Raw genomic sequence first — 15,961 nt, 5'->3', positions numbered from 1 at the left:
CCCTAGCTCCTGCCGAATTTTGTTATACTTGGCATTTCCCCAATTTAGCGCTCTTCCTTTAGGACCACTCTCGTTTTTGTCCATGAGTATTCTAAAATTTACGGAATTGTGATCGCTATTCCCAAAGTAACCACCGACTGAAACTTCAATTACCTGGCCGGGATCATTCCCCAATACCAGGTCCAGTATGGCCCCTTCCCGAGTTGGACTACTTACATACTGCTCTAAAAAACTCTCCTGGATGCTCCTTGCAAACTCTGCTCCATCTATGCCTCCAACACTACATGAATCCCATTCAATGTTGGGGAAGTTAAAATCTCCCATCACAACCACCCTATTGCTCCTACATTTTTTTATAATCTGTCTACATATCTGTACCTCTACTTCATGCTCGCTTTTGGGAGGCCTTTAGTAAAGTCCCAACAATGTTACTGCACCCATCCTATTTCTCAGCTCTACCCATATTGCCTCAATGCTCGAATCCTCCACCGTGCCCTCCTTAATCACAGCTGTGATATCATCTCTGATCAGTAATGCAACTCCTCCACCCCTTTTACCTCCCTCTCTATCCCTCCTGAAGCATCTATACCCTGGGATATTTAGTTGCCAGTCTTGCCCTTCCCTCAACCAAGTCTCAGTAATACCAATAACATCATATTCCCAGGTACTAATCCAAGCCCTATGTTCATCTGCCTTACCTGCTATACTTCTCACATTAAAACAAATGCACCTCAGACCACCTGTCCCTTTGCATTCATCATCTCTTCCCTGTCTACTCTTCCCCTTAGTCACATTGAGTTTATTATCTAGTACCTTACTGGCTTTAGTTGCTGCCTCTTTACTGACCTCTAACTTCCTAATCTGGTTCCCATCCCCCTGCCACATTAGTTTAAAACCTCCCCAACAGCGTTAGCAAAAGCACCCCCTAGGACATTGGTTCCAGTCCTGCGCAGGTGTAGACCATCCGATTTGTAATGGTCTCACCGCCCCCAGAACCGGTTCCAATGTTCCAAAATCTGAACCCCTCCCTCCTACACCACCTCTCAAGCCACGTATTCATTCTGACTATTCTTGAATTTCTACTCTGACTGTCTCGTGGCACTGGTAGCAATCCTGAGATTACTACCCTTGAGGTCCAACTTTTTAAACTTATCTGCTAACTCCCAAAATACTGATTGTAGGACCTCATCCCGTTTTTTACCTATATCGTTGGTGCCTATATGCACCATGACTACTGGCTGTTCACCCTCCCCCTTTAGGATGTCCTGCAGCCGATCTGAGACATCCCTGACCCGTGCATCCGGGAGGCAACATACCATTCGGGAGTGTCGTTTTCGACCACAGAAACACTTGTCTACTCCCCTTACGATTGAATCCCTTAGGACTATAGCCTTGCCAGTCTTTTTCACGCCCTTCTGTGCAACAGAGCAAGCCACGGTGCCATGAGCCTGGCTACTACTGCCTTCCCCTGGTGAGTCATCTCCCCCAACAGTATCCAAAACGGTATACCTGTTTTGGAGGGAGATGACCGCAGGGTACACCTGCACTGCCTTCCTGCTCTTTCTCTGCCTTTTGGTCACCCATTCCCTGTCTCCCTCACCAATCCTAATCTGCGGTGTGACCAACTCACTGAATGTGCAATCCACGACCTCCTCACCATCGCGGATGCTCCAAAGTGCGGCTCCAGAGTCGTCATGCGGTCCAACAGGAGCTGCAGCTGGACACACTTCCCGCACACGAAGGAGTCAGGGGCATCGGCCGCGTCCCTGAACTCCCACATTGAGCACGAGGAGCATAACATGGGTCTGGGATCTCCTGCCATTTTTACACCTAACCTTAACTGATTACAAATATAATATCAAATAATGAATAAGTGGAAGGAATAAAGATTTTACTTACCAATCACAATACTTACCAAAACACAAAGAGTTAAATCTGAAGGCCACTTCTCCTGCAAGGTAAGTTTTTAAAGAGGTAAACTTACCTTCCCGACAGACCCCTGGCCACTGCTCCCGCCGAAAATTTGAAGCTATAACTTGCGGGTAAAAGAAAAGAAAGAAAGAGCTTACCTGATATTCACTCACCCACTTAGAGGAGGTGGAAGGGTGGGGGACACTACAAGTGTAGTATCGTGGGTTTAGCAACTGCCCAACTTAAATACAGGTAAAAATGAAACACTTAAGCACCTACCTGATTCCCAAGCTGCACTCCTACTGCTTCTCTCTCTCCTGCCCGAGTGGGAAAGTTAACATGCTACAGGAGGGAATGGGCTGCACTGTACCTGCCCATACTGACATCAGGTGAAAAAAATATCCATTCTCTAATATGAACAGCCCTGCGTCAAAATTTCACCAAAAATACTGCAAATTACTACAGTATTAAAAACTGAAAATCTGGAAGCTGATAGTTTACAAGACAAATTATATGGGGTTGAAACTATGGGAAAGGAAATGGAAGGACACACATTCATGAAATTGGTTATTACTTAGCAGATGTGCAGAAAAGAATGAAATGATATATATTAGGTGAATTGGACATTCTGAATTCTCCCTCAGTGTACCCGGAATGTGGCGACCAGGGGATTTTCACAGTCACGTTATTGCAGTGTTAACTTAAGCCTACTTGTGACACTAATAAAGGTTACTGGACTGAAAAAAATGAGTCTTTATAATAATTTGACGCAGTTTTTTGTCCAAGTGGTCTGTTTTGATTGATCAGTATAGGGGTGCATCTGTTGGCAGTTTTCTTTGGTGGGTGGTACCTGTGTACACCAAGTACCTGAATGTTACAACAAAGTTTTAAAATATCTAACTAACCAACTGTCAGGTGTAGAACAGAGTTTGCGGAACATCCTCAATAAATGCAAGACTTTCGACAAGAGGGGAGAGTAGGGGGAAGGGAGAATGCATGCATGGTATGGGGGATGGCATGGGATGGGGGTTTAAAGAAGTTTTGTTGCAATAAAGATACTAATTGCACGTCAAATATGTTGTGGAACTATGCTAACAAACTTAATGAAGCAATTTTAAAGGGAGCGCAGGAAAAGAGACACATGGGAGTTCACACAAACCTTTGAAGGTGGTAGAACACGTTGAAAAAGTCGTTAAAACAAGGAGGATCTGGGGCTTTATAACTTGAGGCAGAGCACACGGGTGTTAAGCTACACTTGTATAAATCACTGGTTCGACCTCAGGTGAAGTAGTACCATGTCCAATTCTGGGCACAACACTTTAGGAAGGATATCAGACCTGGGAAAGAAAAGCTTAAAGATAGAGAAAGACCTTTAATATAGAAAGGCACATTGGAAATGATAGCTACCTGCTCAGGCTGGTCCATTTCCTGTACAAACTAAGCCAAAGTTTTCCATTTATATTTAAATGAACAATCTCAAATCAAAAGCCATTTTCCTCCAACTGTGCATTGTCTGTCAATCCTTGAAATTCAGAAGCAAGCAGCCAACTTATTGCTTGATTACTGGTATTTAGAGCGTAGAATTTTTGTAAGCTACAAACTGGAATTGCAAAACAGTGGCAATTAATTGCATTTGCACTCTGGAGCATCCCACAATTCTGACTAATGACATCTGTTTTGCAGCTTCAGCCTGTTTATGTACTAAAGCTTTTTGTGTCTGCTATTAATTTTATTGTAGTCACTAAATTGAGCTTGGCGGAGAACCAAAACCTACGGTAGAAATTACATCCTTAAACTAGAGCTTCAATAGAACCAGGTCTATGTACAAAACTTAAAGACCAAGTCCTGTCCCATCCTTGGTAATGTTGTTTGATGCTTTTTAAATAGAAATCCTGCAACCTATCTTTTAATAGAGATCTTTAAAAATGAACCCATTAGTTAAAAAAAACCTACATGGTTTCACAAGAACTTCTTTATTATTGAAGTAATACTTGTAATCAAACAGCCATGCAAATCGGATCGATAAAATTCCAAATCTAAGATGTAATAGACTAAAAGCTATTGAGACAAGGTTGGTTAAAGCAGACAGCACAATAACTTAAGATACCTTTACAGCAATTTTAGGAGGACTGTTGTTTCTCAAATGTAACCTGGCTTAAAAAAAACCTCTCCCTTGTACCCTCTAACGAGTGCAAGGAGTTCACAGACTTTATTGCCACTAAGATTGGGGCCATACAATTATCTGCCTCTGCTGCTTCCCACCCTAGCCCACTGAATCAAACTTTAGGGAGTGGAGACAGCTAGATCTGCGAGGGACATCCTACTCGGGCAGAGGGCTGAGTGTGAAAAACAATCCAGGAGTGACGTAACAGGAAAACGGTAAATTCACTGGTTGGGGAAATAACTGCTCATTTGCCGTACCTATTCTAAATTACTTTCAGATTAAAGTTAAAAAGGAAAAATATTTTACAGATTAAATAAACGAAAAAACAACAGTTGGGAATGTTATAAACCCAAATTAAAAGCTAATTAAACAAAAGAGAGATGCAGGGCCAGGTGATGTGTTGTTCCTGCATAATGTGAGTATAAAGGTGAGCCAGTTTACAGTGCTGACTTTGTTTGCACGGAGTGCTGAATTTGGGTGCATTTGAGTGCTATAGTGAGAGTTTGGTGACTGAGGGAGTGCTGAATTTGGGTGCATTTGAGTGTTATAGTGAGAGTTTGGTGACTGAGGGAGTTAGGTGAGGAGGGAGCAAGGTGCTCCTTTCATTTCATTTCATACACTTCCTCAAAGAGCGTGAAGGGAGGTTTACAGACAGTGCAGCAGAGTCGGCGGGCAGAGTTCCAGTTGGTTCACAGGCTGGTACATTCTGTAAGATCAGAGGGGATGGAGGCTAGGGAAGTTGAATGCTCCTCCTGCAGGATGTGGGTGGTGAGGGATACCGCCAGTGTTCCCGTTGATTACACCCGCGGGAAATGCACCTAACTCCAGCTCCTCAGAAACCGTGTTAGGCAATTGGAGCTGCATCTGGATGAACATCGGATCACCTGGGAAGCAGAGGGGGTGACAGAGAAGAGTTACAGTGAGGTAGCCACACCCAAGGTACACAACAAGAGTAGCTGGGATACAGTCAGGGGAAGGAAAACAAAGGGGCAGACAGTGCAGGGATCCCTTGTGGCCGTTACCCTTCAAAACAAATATACAGTTTTAGATGCTGTTGAGGGGGATGACCTACCGGGGGAAGGCCCTAGCGGCCAGGTCTCTGGCATTGAGCCTGGCACTGTGGCTCAGAAGGGAAGGGGGGAGAATAGAAAAACAATTGTGACAGGAGACTTAATGGTTAGGGGAATGGATAGGAGATACTGTGGTCACGAACGAGACTCCCTGAAGGTATGTTGCCTCCCGGGTGCCAGGGATGTCTCGGATTGAGTCTATAGGATTATTAAGGGGGAGGGTGAGCAACCAGAAGTTGTGGTGCACATAGGCACCATCGACACGGCTAAGAAAGGGGATGAGGATCTAAAAAATGATTTTAGGGAATTAGGTTGGAAGCTAAAGAGCAGGACAAGCAGAGTAGTGATCTCAGGATTGCTGAGACCGGTGCCACGAGCAAGTGAGCCAAGGAAGAGAGAGTGAGTGCAGCTGAACACGTGGCTACAGGGCTGACGCAGGAGGCTTCAGATATGTGGATCATTGGGATATCGTCTGGGGAAGGTGGGACCGGCACATGAAGGACGGATTGCACCTAAACTGGAGGGGCACTAAATCCTGGGGGGAGGTTTGCTGGAGCTCTTCGGGAGGGTTTAAACTAGTTTGGCAGGGGGGTGGGAACCAGAGCTATGGATCAGAGGATAGGATAGCTGTTGAACAGGCAGAAATAGTATGCAGCAAGTCTGTGAGGAAGGATAGACAGTTGATGGGACAAAATTGCACTCAGTGGAATGGATTAAAGTGTGCCTGTTTCAATGCAAGGAGTGTCAGAAATAAGGGAGATGAGCTTAAAACATGGATCAGTACTTGGAACTACGATGTTGAGGCCATCACGGAGACATGGATTTCACAGGGGCAGGAATGGTTGTTAGATGTTCTGGGGTTTAGATGTTTTCAGAAGAATAGGGATGGAGGTAAAAGAGGACAGGGAGTGGCACTGTTAATCAGGGAGTGCACCACAGCAACAGAAAAGGAGGTAGTTGAGGAGGGTTTGTCTGCTGACTCAGTATGGGTGGAAATCAGAAACAAGAAAGGAGCAGTCACTTTATTGGGAGTTTTCTATAGACCCCCCAATAGCAGCAGAGAGATAGAGGAACAGATTGGGCGGCAGATCTTGGAAAAGAGCAGAAGTAACAGAGTTGTTGTCATGGGTGAGTTCAACTTCATAAATATTGACTGGAACCTCTGTAGTGCAAAGGTTTGGATGGAGCAGATTTTGTCAGGTGTGTACAGGAAGGATTCCTGACTCGATAGGCCGACTAGGGGAGAGGCCATATTGGACTTGGTGCTTGGCAACAAACCAGGCCAGGTGTCAGATGTCTCGGTGGGAGAGCATTTCGGTGACAGTGACCACAACTCCTTGACCTTTACCATAGTCATGGAGAGGGATAGGAACAGACAGTATGGGAAGGTATTTAATTTTGGGGTGGGGGGGGGGGGGGGGGAATTATACTGCTATTTGACAGGAGCTGAGGAGCATAAAGTGAAAACAATTGTTCTTGGGGAAATGCACAACAGTAATGTGGGGGTTGTTTAAGGAGCACGCTGTGAGTACTGGATAGTTTTGTCCCACAGATGAGGAAGGAATGGTAAGGTGAAGGAGCCTTGGATGACATGGCAAGTGGAGCTTCTCGTCAAGAGGAAGAAGGAAGCTTGGGTAAGGTTGAGGAAGCAAGGATCTGACTCTGTCTAGAGAATTACAAGGTAGCCAGGAAAGAACTCAAAAATGGACTGAGGAGAGCTAGAAGGGGGCATGAAAAAGCCCTGGCGGGAAGGATTAGGGAAAACCCCAAGGCATTCTCTACTTATTTGATAAATAAGAGGATGATCAGAGTGCGAGTAGTACCGATCAGGGATAGTGGAGGGAACTTGTGCCTCGAGTCTGGGGAGATGGGGGAGGCCCTAAATGAATATTTTGCTTCAGTATTCACTAGAGAGAAGGACCTTGTTGCTCATGAGAACAATGTGAACCAGGTTAATAGACTCAAACAGGTTGATATTAAGAAGGAGGATGTGCTGGAAATTTTGAAAAGCATCAAGATAGCTAAGTCCCCTGGGCCTGACAGGATATACCCAATGTTACTACGGGAAGCGAGGGAGGAGGTTACTGTGCCATTGGCGATGATCTTTGCATCCTCACTCTCCACTGGAGTAGTACCGGATGATTGGAGGGAGGCGAATGTTGTTCCTACGCCTGTGGTGAGCAAAATATTGGAAAGGATTCTGAGAGATAGGATTTATGATTAGTTAAAAAAACATAGTTTGATTAAAGATAGTCAGCATGGCTTTGTGAGGGGCAGGTCATGCCTTTCAAGCCTCATTGAATTCTTTGAGGATGTGACGAGATGCATTGATGAAGATCGGGCAGTGCATGTGGTGTAAATGGATTTCAGTAAGGCATTTGATAAGGTTCCCCATAGTAGGCTCATTCAGAAAGTTAGGGGGCATGGGACACGGAAATTTGGCTGTCTGGCTACAGAATTGGCTGGCCAAAAGAAGACAGCGAGTGGTAGTGGATGGAAAGTATTCCGCCTGGAGGTCGGTGACCAGTGGTGTCCCGCAAGGATCTGTTCTGGGACCTCTGCTCTTTGTGGTTTCTATAAATGACTTGGATGAGGATGGGATGGGTGGGTTAGTACGTTTGCTGATGACACGCAGGTTGGGGGAGTTGTAGATAGTGTTGAGGGTTGTTGCAGGTTACAACAGGACATTGACAGGATGCAGAGCTGGCTGAGAAGTGGCAGATGTAGTTCAACCTTGATAAATATGAAGTGATTCATTTTGGAAGGTCAAATTTGAACGCCAAATACAGGGTTAAAGGCAGGATTCTTGGAAGTGCGGAGGAACAGAGGGATCTTGGGGTCCATGTACATAGATCCCTCAAAGTTGCCACCCAGGTTGATAGGGTTGTTAAGAAGGCATATAGTGTGTTGGCTTTCATTAATAGGGGGATTGAGTTTAAGAGCCACAAGGTTTTGCTGCAGCTTTATAAAACCCTTGAAGGGTGTGTGAGAGGTGTCAGGGGATCCGGCCAACTACACCCACATGTTCTAGTCCTGCCCCAAGCTTAGCGGGTTCTGGATTTCCTTCCTTAAGATCATGTCCAGTGGTTGGGGTGAAGATGGAGCCATGCCTGTTAGTGGCAGTCTTCGGGATATCGGAGCACCCACAGCTCTTTGTAGGAAGGGGGGGGGGGGGGGGGGGGGCAACGCTCTGGCATTCGCCACCCTTATTACCCAGCGGAGACTCACGCTTGGATGGAGGTCAGCAACACCACCCTCGGTCTCGAACTGGTTATCCAAACCAGCGGAGTTTCTAAACTTCGCCATCAGTGGATCAGAAGAAGGGTTCCACCACATGTGGAAACAATTGATCCCTTTCTTCTTTATCCAGTCCGACCCATAGAATCCCCCCTTTTTAAAAATTGTTTTACAGGACATGGCAGTCGCTGGCTCGGTCAGCTCCCATACTTAACTGACCCCTAGAAGGAGGTGGTGAGCTACCTTGTTGAACTGCTGCAATCCCTGTGGTGGAGGTACACCCACCGAGCTTTTAGGGAGGGAGAAACAATGGCTTCTCTTCCCATTCCCACACCGTTACCTCTGATGGCCCTCAAAGATTTAACCTTGGCCCCCTCCTAATCCTCATCGACATGCTACCCCTCAGTGACATCGCCCAAAAACACGTGAAGGTTCTATATGTATACTATCAACACTTCTCTTGACCTCTGTAGATTATTTGCCCAACCAATTGCCCAAATATCTCTTTACATGACATGGTGCCAAATTTTATTTGATAATGCTTCTGTGAAACTTCTTGGTATGCTTTCCCACTTTAAAGGCACTGTGTAAATACAAGTCATGATTGTTGGAGGGAGAGGGATGTGGGAAGGTGAATTAAAGATCATAACATATGGTTTCTCCAGAATTAGAAAGTGTGTTTTCCAAGTGCAACCCATATAATCATAAACTCTTGCTTACAAATACAACATAATTGATGAATTGCAACAGTTATGTAAGCTTACAATGCAAGGTCCTTCATTTCCAAAATAAAAATGATATCTCAACATGTTCATAAAGTCAATCTTCTTTAACTGCAAATCACTTGTGCAATGCTTAAAATCAAAATGTTGTCCATGAAAGGTGAAATCTAGCCTGGTTAATTTCTGATGTTACTCAAGTGACAAAGTGCACTTACTAGTCAGCTGAGTAGATTTGTGTATAGAATTCCTCCTGACGTGACAACATGAATCAAAACAGTGGTGTAAACAATATTCCTCAGTCATGTCTATAAATGGGGCAGGTGGCCAGGGAAGAGGACCTGGTTTCTTCAAAGTTGTATGAGCTGCTGCATTTTTTGGATTTTTACAATTCTATCTAACTTTTTTCACAATCATATTCTAGAAGCTTCAATGTTTAATGATTTGTGCAAGAAAGCATGATGATGATAATTATACAAATGATATGCTGACCTTCATTGCGAGAAGCTTGGAGTACAGAAACAGGGATGTCTTGCTGTTTCTGTACAGGGCCTTGGTGAGGCCATACCTGGAGTATTGTGTGCAGTTTTGGTCTCCTTATCGAGGAAGGATGTTCTAGCTATAGAGGGAATGTAGCGAAGGTTTACCAGACTGATTCCTGGTATGGTAGCACTGATGTACGATCATTCTCCCAGTCTTGCGTGGGTTTCACCCCCATAGCTCAAAAGATGTGTAGGTTAGGTGGATTGGCCACACTAAATTGCCCCTTAATTGGAAAAAATGAATTGGGTACACTAAATTCATAAGAAAAAAAAGGACTGATGTACAAGGAGAGATTGAATGATTGTATTGGCTGGAGTTCAGAAGAGTGAGGGATGAGGGGCTGATCTCACAGAAACCTGTAAAATTCTAACAGGACTGGACAGGGTGGATGCAGGAAGTATGTTCCCGATGGTGGGTGTGTCCAGAGCCAGGGGGCACAGTCAGAGGATATGGGGTAGACCATGTAGGACAGAGACGAGGAAATATTTCTTCATCCAGAGTGGTGGGCCTGTGAATTCATTACTACAGGAAGCAGTTGAGTCCAAAACAGGCCTCACGGTAGCATGGTGGTTAGCATCAATGCTTCACAGCTCCAGGGTCCCAGGTTCGATTCCCGGCTGGGTCACTGTCTGTGCGGAGTCTGCACGTCCTCCCCGTGTGTGCGTGGGTTTCCTCCGGGTGCTCCGGTTTCCTCCCACAGTCCAAAGATGTGCGGGTTAGGTGGATTGGCCATGCTAAATTGCCCGTAGTGTAAGGTTAATGGGGGGGTTGTTGGGTTACGGGTATACGGGTTACGTGGGTTTAAGTAGGGTGATCATTGCTCGGCACAACATCGAGGGCTGAAGGGCCTGTTCTGTGCTGTACTGTTCTATTGTATGGTTTCAAGAAGCAGTTAGATTTAGCACTTAGAGCAAAGGGGGAGCATAGGATATGGGGGAAAACGGGATTAGGCTGTTGAGTTGGATGATCAGCCATGATCATAATGAATGGCGGAGCGGGCTTGAAGGGATGAATGGCCTCACCCTGCTCCTATTTTTTCTATGTTTCTATGGAAATATGAATTTTCCCAGAAAAAACATTTGACATGGGAGGGTTTTAATACATTTCTAAATACAATGTAGCAATCTGATTTTAATATTTAACAAGCCTCTCGTTTCCAAGCTGCTTAAAAGTAGGTCTAAATAATAAATAACGGATGACTGAGGGGCAGCATTATGGCAGCAGATATCTACCACTTGTGCATTTTTGGATCAGGGTATTTCATTACATTTAAGTATAATAGGGTAGTATGTGTACACAATATTGCAGCACACGTATTTCATTTAAGTCAGTTTGGTCAAGCAATGGAGAATCTCCTTTTTAATCTCAAGGTAACCATACAACTGGATTCCTAGTTCTACCCAGTTTTAGGAAGAAAGAATATTCATATCGGAATTCAAACTTACCAAAACATGTTTTAAAGATAAATGGTCACAAGGATGATACATGATTCAATAGTTTAGAATTCTGCACCTATCAGCCATTTCTGTGGTTTGGAGAAGACTTCCAGTTCACTGTCAGGCAATGTTGCAAGAGGGGAGGTGAATGAGAGAGGGAAGAAGAAAGGAGGTCTATTTTAGGACTTTATGATTTTTTAAAAGAATCTACATTTCTTACCTGATGATTTCAGCATATTCTTTGTCTTTCCCTTTGCTATCTCTCCATTTTCTGAACATGACTGAGGCATCCACATTTGCTGGCGAGAATGTGTTTGGTTCATTCAATAATGAAATGACACTTAAAAGTATAGTCCTGGGGGAAGAATTAGAATAAAACAGTTAATTATTTCCTTAATTTCTGTATTAAATTTTGGAAGTTTTTAAAAAATAAAGCTATGTGTTAAAAAATTAAGCACCACATTTTGTATATTTAACACAAATATTCCTTTTAAGATCACAAACATGGACATTAGAAAATAGCAGGACAAATGATACATCTGCAGTGAGCACAGATGATTTCACAGTCCCATATGCAGTCTGAAAAATCAACTATGAAGCAGGCAGAAATAAATTTTTAAGCCTATTTTTAAATTAATCTTCTCCGGGTTCATCGCCTCAAAATTGCATGTGATATTTTCTAAAAGACAGTAAACTAGTCAGGCAATTGAACCTCCAATTGATGTTCATGCCAACAGCAGGCTTACATAGCTTGCGAAAAATGCCTGCCTGCATTCAACATTCTCACAACAAGACTTCCATAGTGATAATATGGGTATCCAATTTAAATATATTCTATTACACTTGCAGGATATTATCAAAAATTAGCACAAATTTAAGGAAAGAATTTAGGATCAGTTTAAAGACAAAACTCCCCCTCTGACAATAAAGTAGGTTCCTGATATGAAGAGGTAGTCCTAGGAGGAAAGATTGAGCAGATGAGGCTTATGATCTCTAAAGTTTAGGAATTGATGATCTAATCGGAATATATAAAATGATAAGGGGCTTTACAGGGCAGATATTGAGAAACTGTTCCCCTCGGCTGTGGAATCTAGAGCATGGGATCACAAACTTAAAATAAGGGGTTGGCCTTTTAGGACTGAGATGAAGAGAAGTTACTTCACTCAAAGGGCTGTGAGAATCTTTAGAGTTCTTGACTCTGGGCAGCCAAGGATGCTCAATTTAAGCCAGAAATTGATAAATTTTGGTCACTAAGCAAATTACAGTGGATGCTGAAATCTGAAACAAAAACAGATAATACTGGACAATCTCAGCAGGTCTGACAGCATCTGTGGAGAAATAAGGGAGCTAATGTTTTGAGTCTGGCTGGATGACTCTGTCAAAGTGATTGCAATTAAAGGATATGGGGGACAGTGTAATACAGTGGAGTTATGGTAGATCAGCTGTAATCTTGCTGAGGTAGAACAAGTTCAAATGGCCAAAATGCCTATTCTAGTTCCTATTAAGGTGTGTTCTAACTGCTCCTTGTTCCCAATTTCTACATTGTTAAAGCAGGTTCCATAAAGTAAAGGAGTAAAGGAAGAGCACGTAATAAGGGTGAGGTAATTCCTGTAGGAGGAAGAATTAAATCTGAAGGACAGTTTTTCCATACACAGTTGCTTTATAAAAATATTGGTAGAAGTCAGAGTGAGTCGCCATCAAATACAACGAATGACAGGAGGATAATCAAAGTTCAAAATCACAGGTTGCTTACTGCAATTTAGGGAAAAATAGCAACATTTTGTTGGCACAAATAAAACTGAATATTTAATTAATGAAACACGACTTATTTAGAACTTAACTGATGTAAGTAGTTACAAGGTTTCAAAATAGCACAGGTTGTGAAAACAGACCTTGTTGTGTTGCTGGGATGTACCTTCCAGACTAAAGAATGCACATTGATCGACATAATAGCTCATAACTACAGGAAAACTACTCAACAATTCCGAATAACGTTATTTAAAAAAACACATAAACCAATTTTGAGTGAATAACTTGGGAGACAAATGTATTGGAGAGTGTGCAGATCATCAAAGGTCCAAGTCATGTTGTTCAGTTGGAGAAACATAGAAACGTCAACCACGAAAAATTCAACAGAGAAATTATCTGAGAATATACAAGAGAGTAACCTGAAAAACCTAAATCTGGAAAACTAATTCAAATTAAACCAGAAGAGTGGAACACATGAACAGTTATGAGTATATAAGATAGAATTAGGACTGATGTCACAAGTTCTTCTTCATATAAATAATTGAAAGTAAAAGTCACCTTGATGACCATAGGCTGCTTTCTCCTTTGAGGGGGAGAGGTGACTGGTGGGGATTTCACCCGAGGAGCACACCTCGGGCAAGGTTGAGAAGGCAGAGCCTTCATGAATAACCTCAGCCGGTAAGGGCATTGAACCCGTGCTGTTGGCTTTGCTCTGCATCACAAATCAGCTGACTAGCCAACTGAGCTAAACTGGCCCCCACATAAATAATTATCAACACATGGAATGCACTCCTGGATAGGGTAGTGAAGATAAAAATCTTGGGGATGTCAAAGTGACTGCTCTTGGTGTATATTGACCAAGAAAAATGGTAGTTGGTGATAATTTCAGCTGAACAACTTCTTCTGTCCTGAAAAAGTAATTTTACAATGTGGTGCCTCTGCACTTAAGTTAATGCGGCAGATTTCTTAAAACATAAAATTAAATAGTTTGTTTGTATTTCTTCTATAATCCCACCCATAATTCCATATAGGATCCAATCTTTATTTTTCTTCCAATTTAATGATTCATTATCATTTATATTTCCTCTTTTGTTAATTTCACCTTTGCACGTCTCAGTGAAAATGTGTGTGTGTGATTGGTTGAAGAGTACCCTACTGCTGCTTCACCTGTTCACAGATGGCATGGATTCCATGCAGAGATGCCACACTGCATCGGACGTTTGATTATTAGTAATCTCCAATGACAAGCTTGCAAATGGTCTCTGGGGAGTCATGTGCAGGGTGAACAGTGAAAGCTGTTTTTTTGCTGCTTGTAGCAATATCCGAGCTGCACAGATTAAATTACAATCAAATGAATGCCCTTTACCCTCAACAGGAAAAGCAAGCAATTCAGGGAGGTCTAGTTGGGAGAGGACTGGTAGCTATAATGCAGTTGGAGAGAGTTTGACCCCAATTAGATTTTCTAAAATAAACATGTTTGTAAAGCTCTTCATACGTCCACAAAGTACAGAAGAACAAATCCGAACAAACTTCAAATACATGTCAATAGAGAATACCCTACCTGACATTTTGAGTTGGATTCCATCTTTCAGAAGGTAGTTCACCACTCTGAGGATCATCCACTGGTGGGTGAAGGATTGAAATGCAAACATCTCCATTCTAAAAGCAAAAGACTCCAAGTTGTCAAACAGATATTCAAACAATATCACAAAAAAGACCTTGCATTTACACCTTGCTCATCCTAAGTGTTAGTTAATATTGCACAATGTGCAGTGGTGCCATACTACAGTACTGGCAAACATATGCCTGGTCTCATAGTTTCTATCGCTACAAGCAGGTGACTTGTCCCAATTTTGATGCCTGCATCTCCTTCACATTTAAATCTCTCAATAATTTGCAAAAATATTAAAAACCAATGGGGAAACATTTTATTTGCAGTTTCTACACAGTCTGAAACAGTATTTTTGTAAGCTCATTTTTGAAATGTGGGTGTGACAGGCATGGTTAATTTAAGAAAAATAAATTTAGAGTACACAATTATTTTTCCCAATTTAGAAGCAATTTAACGTGGCCAATCCACCTAACCAGCACATATTTGGATGGGGGTGAAATCCATACAGACACGGGGAGAACGTGCAAGCTCCACACGGATAGTGACCCAGGGCCGGGATTCAAATCCGGGTCCTCAGTGCCATATGCAGCAATGCTAACCACTGTGCCACCCCAGGCAAGGTTAATTACCCACCCCTCATTGCCTGTGGCTTTAACTGAGGCATGGTAAAATACTTCAGAGGGTGGTCAACATTTAATTGTGTTGGTACGGGACCGGAGTCACAAATACGTCAGGAAAGTAAGTTTCTTTCCATAAGGATGTTAGTGAATCAGTTGGGTCTTACAAGAATATTTGTCTATGCTTTCCTCTTCTACCAACCCCCGTTCACAAGTGGCACGCTCAGGCTCCAGCTTTTGGTTACCTAACATGTCCAGCCTCACAGCACACTGTATTCTTATGCCAATTACAAAGAAAATAAGACTCTTTGTTGCCAAATTAAATTATTATTTCCTGTGGGTCAAACAGCCTTCCACTGCACTCCTCCACCAACATCACTTTAGTTGTATTTTCCTTTTAAGGTGCCGATGAATTCTCTCCCAGCAAGTTGCAGCAGTATCCAATTATCCAGTATCCAAATGCCTCACTTCAAGAGCTTCTGGTAACAAACTGGAAGAGTTGACAACTCTATTCACAGGAATCCCCTTTGTTTATTTGCAGTATTGTTTCTAGATATCTGGCTACACACAAGTTAAATATGTTCACAGTTCCCTGACCAGTGCCGTGGCTCAGCAAGAGGCCCCCAATGTGTAGTTCCATTTCTGCAGAGGTCAAGTAAAGCAAACCAAACTTAAAATAACTAATTCTGTTAAGTACACCTAGTTTGACACCACATGGTCTATGAAAGATTTCTGGTCAAAGATACGCAAAGTTTAGGAACACGAATAAAAAACAAACTCCATACAAATCTGTGCACTTGAGAAAATAATTCTCGATCAAAATCCACTCGTTATGACATTTCGGTTATCTATTCTCTGTTAAGGCAAGAATTACATACAGTTCTTGGTTTGGATTGTTTTCTG

The 15,961-nt window shown here is 42.8% G+C and overlaps 1 protein-coding gene across 2 annotated transcripts in view; it reads right to left on the bottom strand.

The window, feature by feature from the left end:
- ube2r2 (ubiquitin-conjugating enzyme E2R 2) overlaps nucleotides 1–15,961 on the bottom strand; it is a 157,758-nt gene that overhangs the window by 3,824 nt on the left and 137,973 nt on the right. For both annotated transcript variants that reach the window (XM_038790690.1, XM_038790689.1), the window contains 2 exons: nucleotides 14,391–14,488; nucleotides 11,301–11,435 (listed from right to left, as the gene is read on the bottom strand). In XM_038790690.1, the coding sequence (XP_038646618.1) occupies nucleotides 11,301–11,435; nucleotides 14,391–14,488 (233 nt within the window). The remainder of the gene's footprint in view (nucleotides 1–11,300; nucleotides 11,436–14,390; nucleotides 14,489–15,961) is intronic.

This window comes from Scyliorhinus canicula, chromosome 3 (assembly GCF_902713615.1).
Source record: "Scyliorhinus canicula chromosome 3, sScyCan1.1, whole genome shotgun sequence".
NCBI classification, from domain to species: Eukaryota; Metazoa; Chordata; class Chondrichthyes; order Carcharhiniformes; family Scyliorhinidae; genus Scyliorhinus; species Scyliorhinus canicula.
Note: the sequence above shows the minus strand (reverse complement) of the source record. Positions and strands in the feature narration are given on the sequence as shown.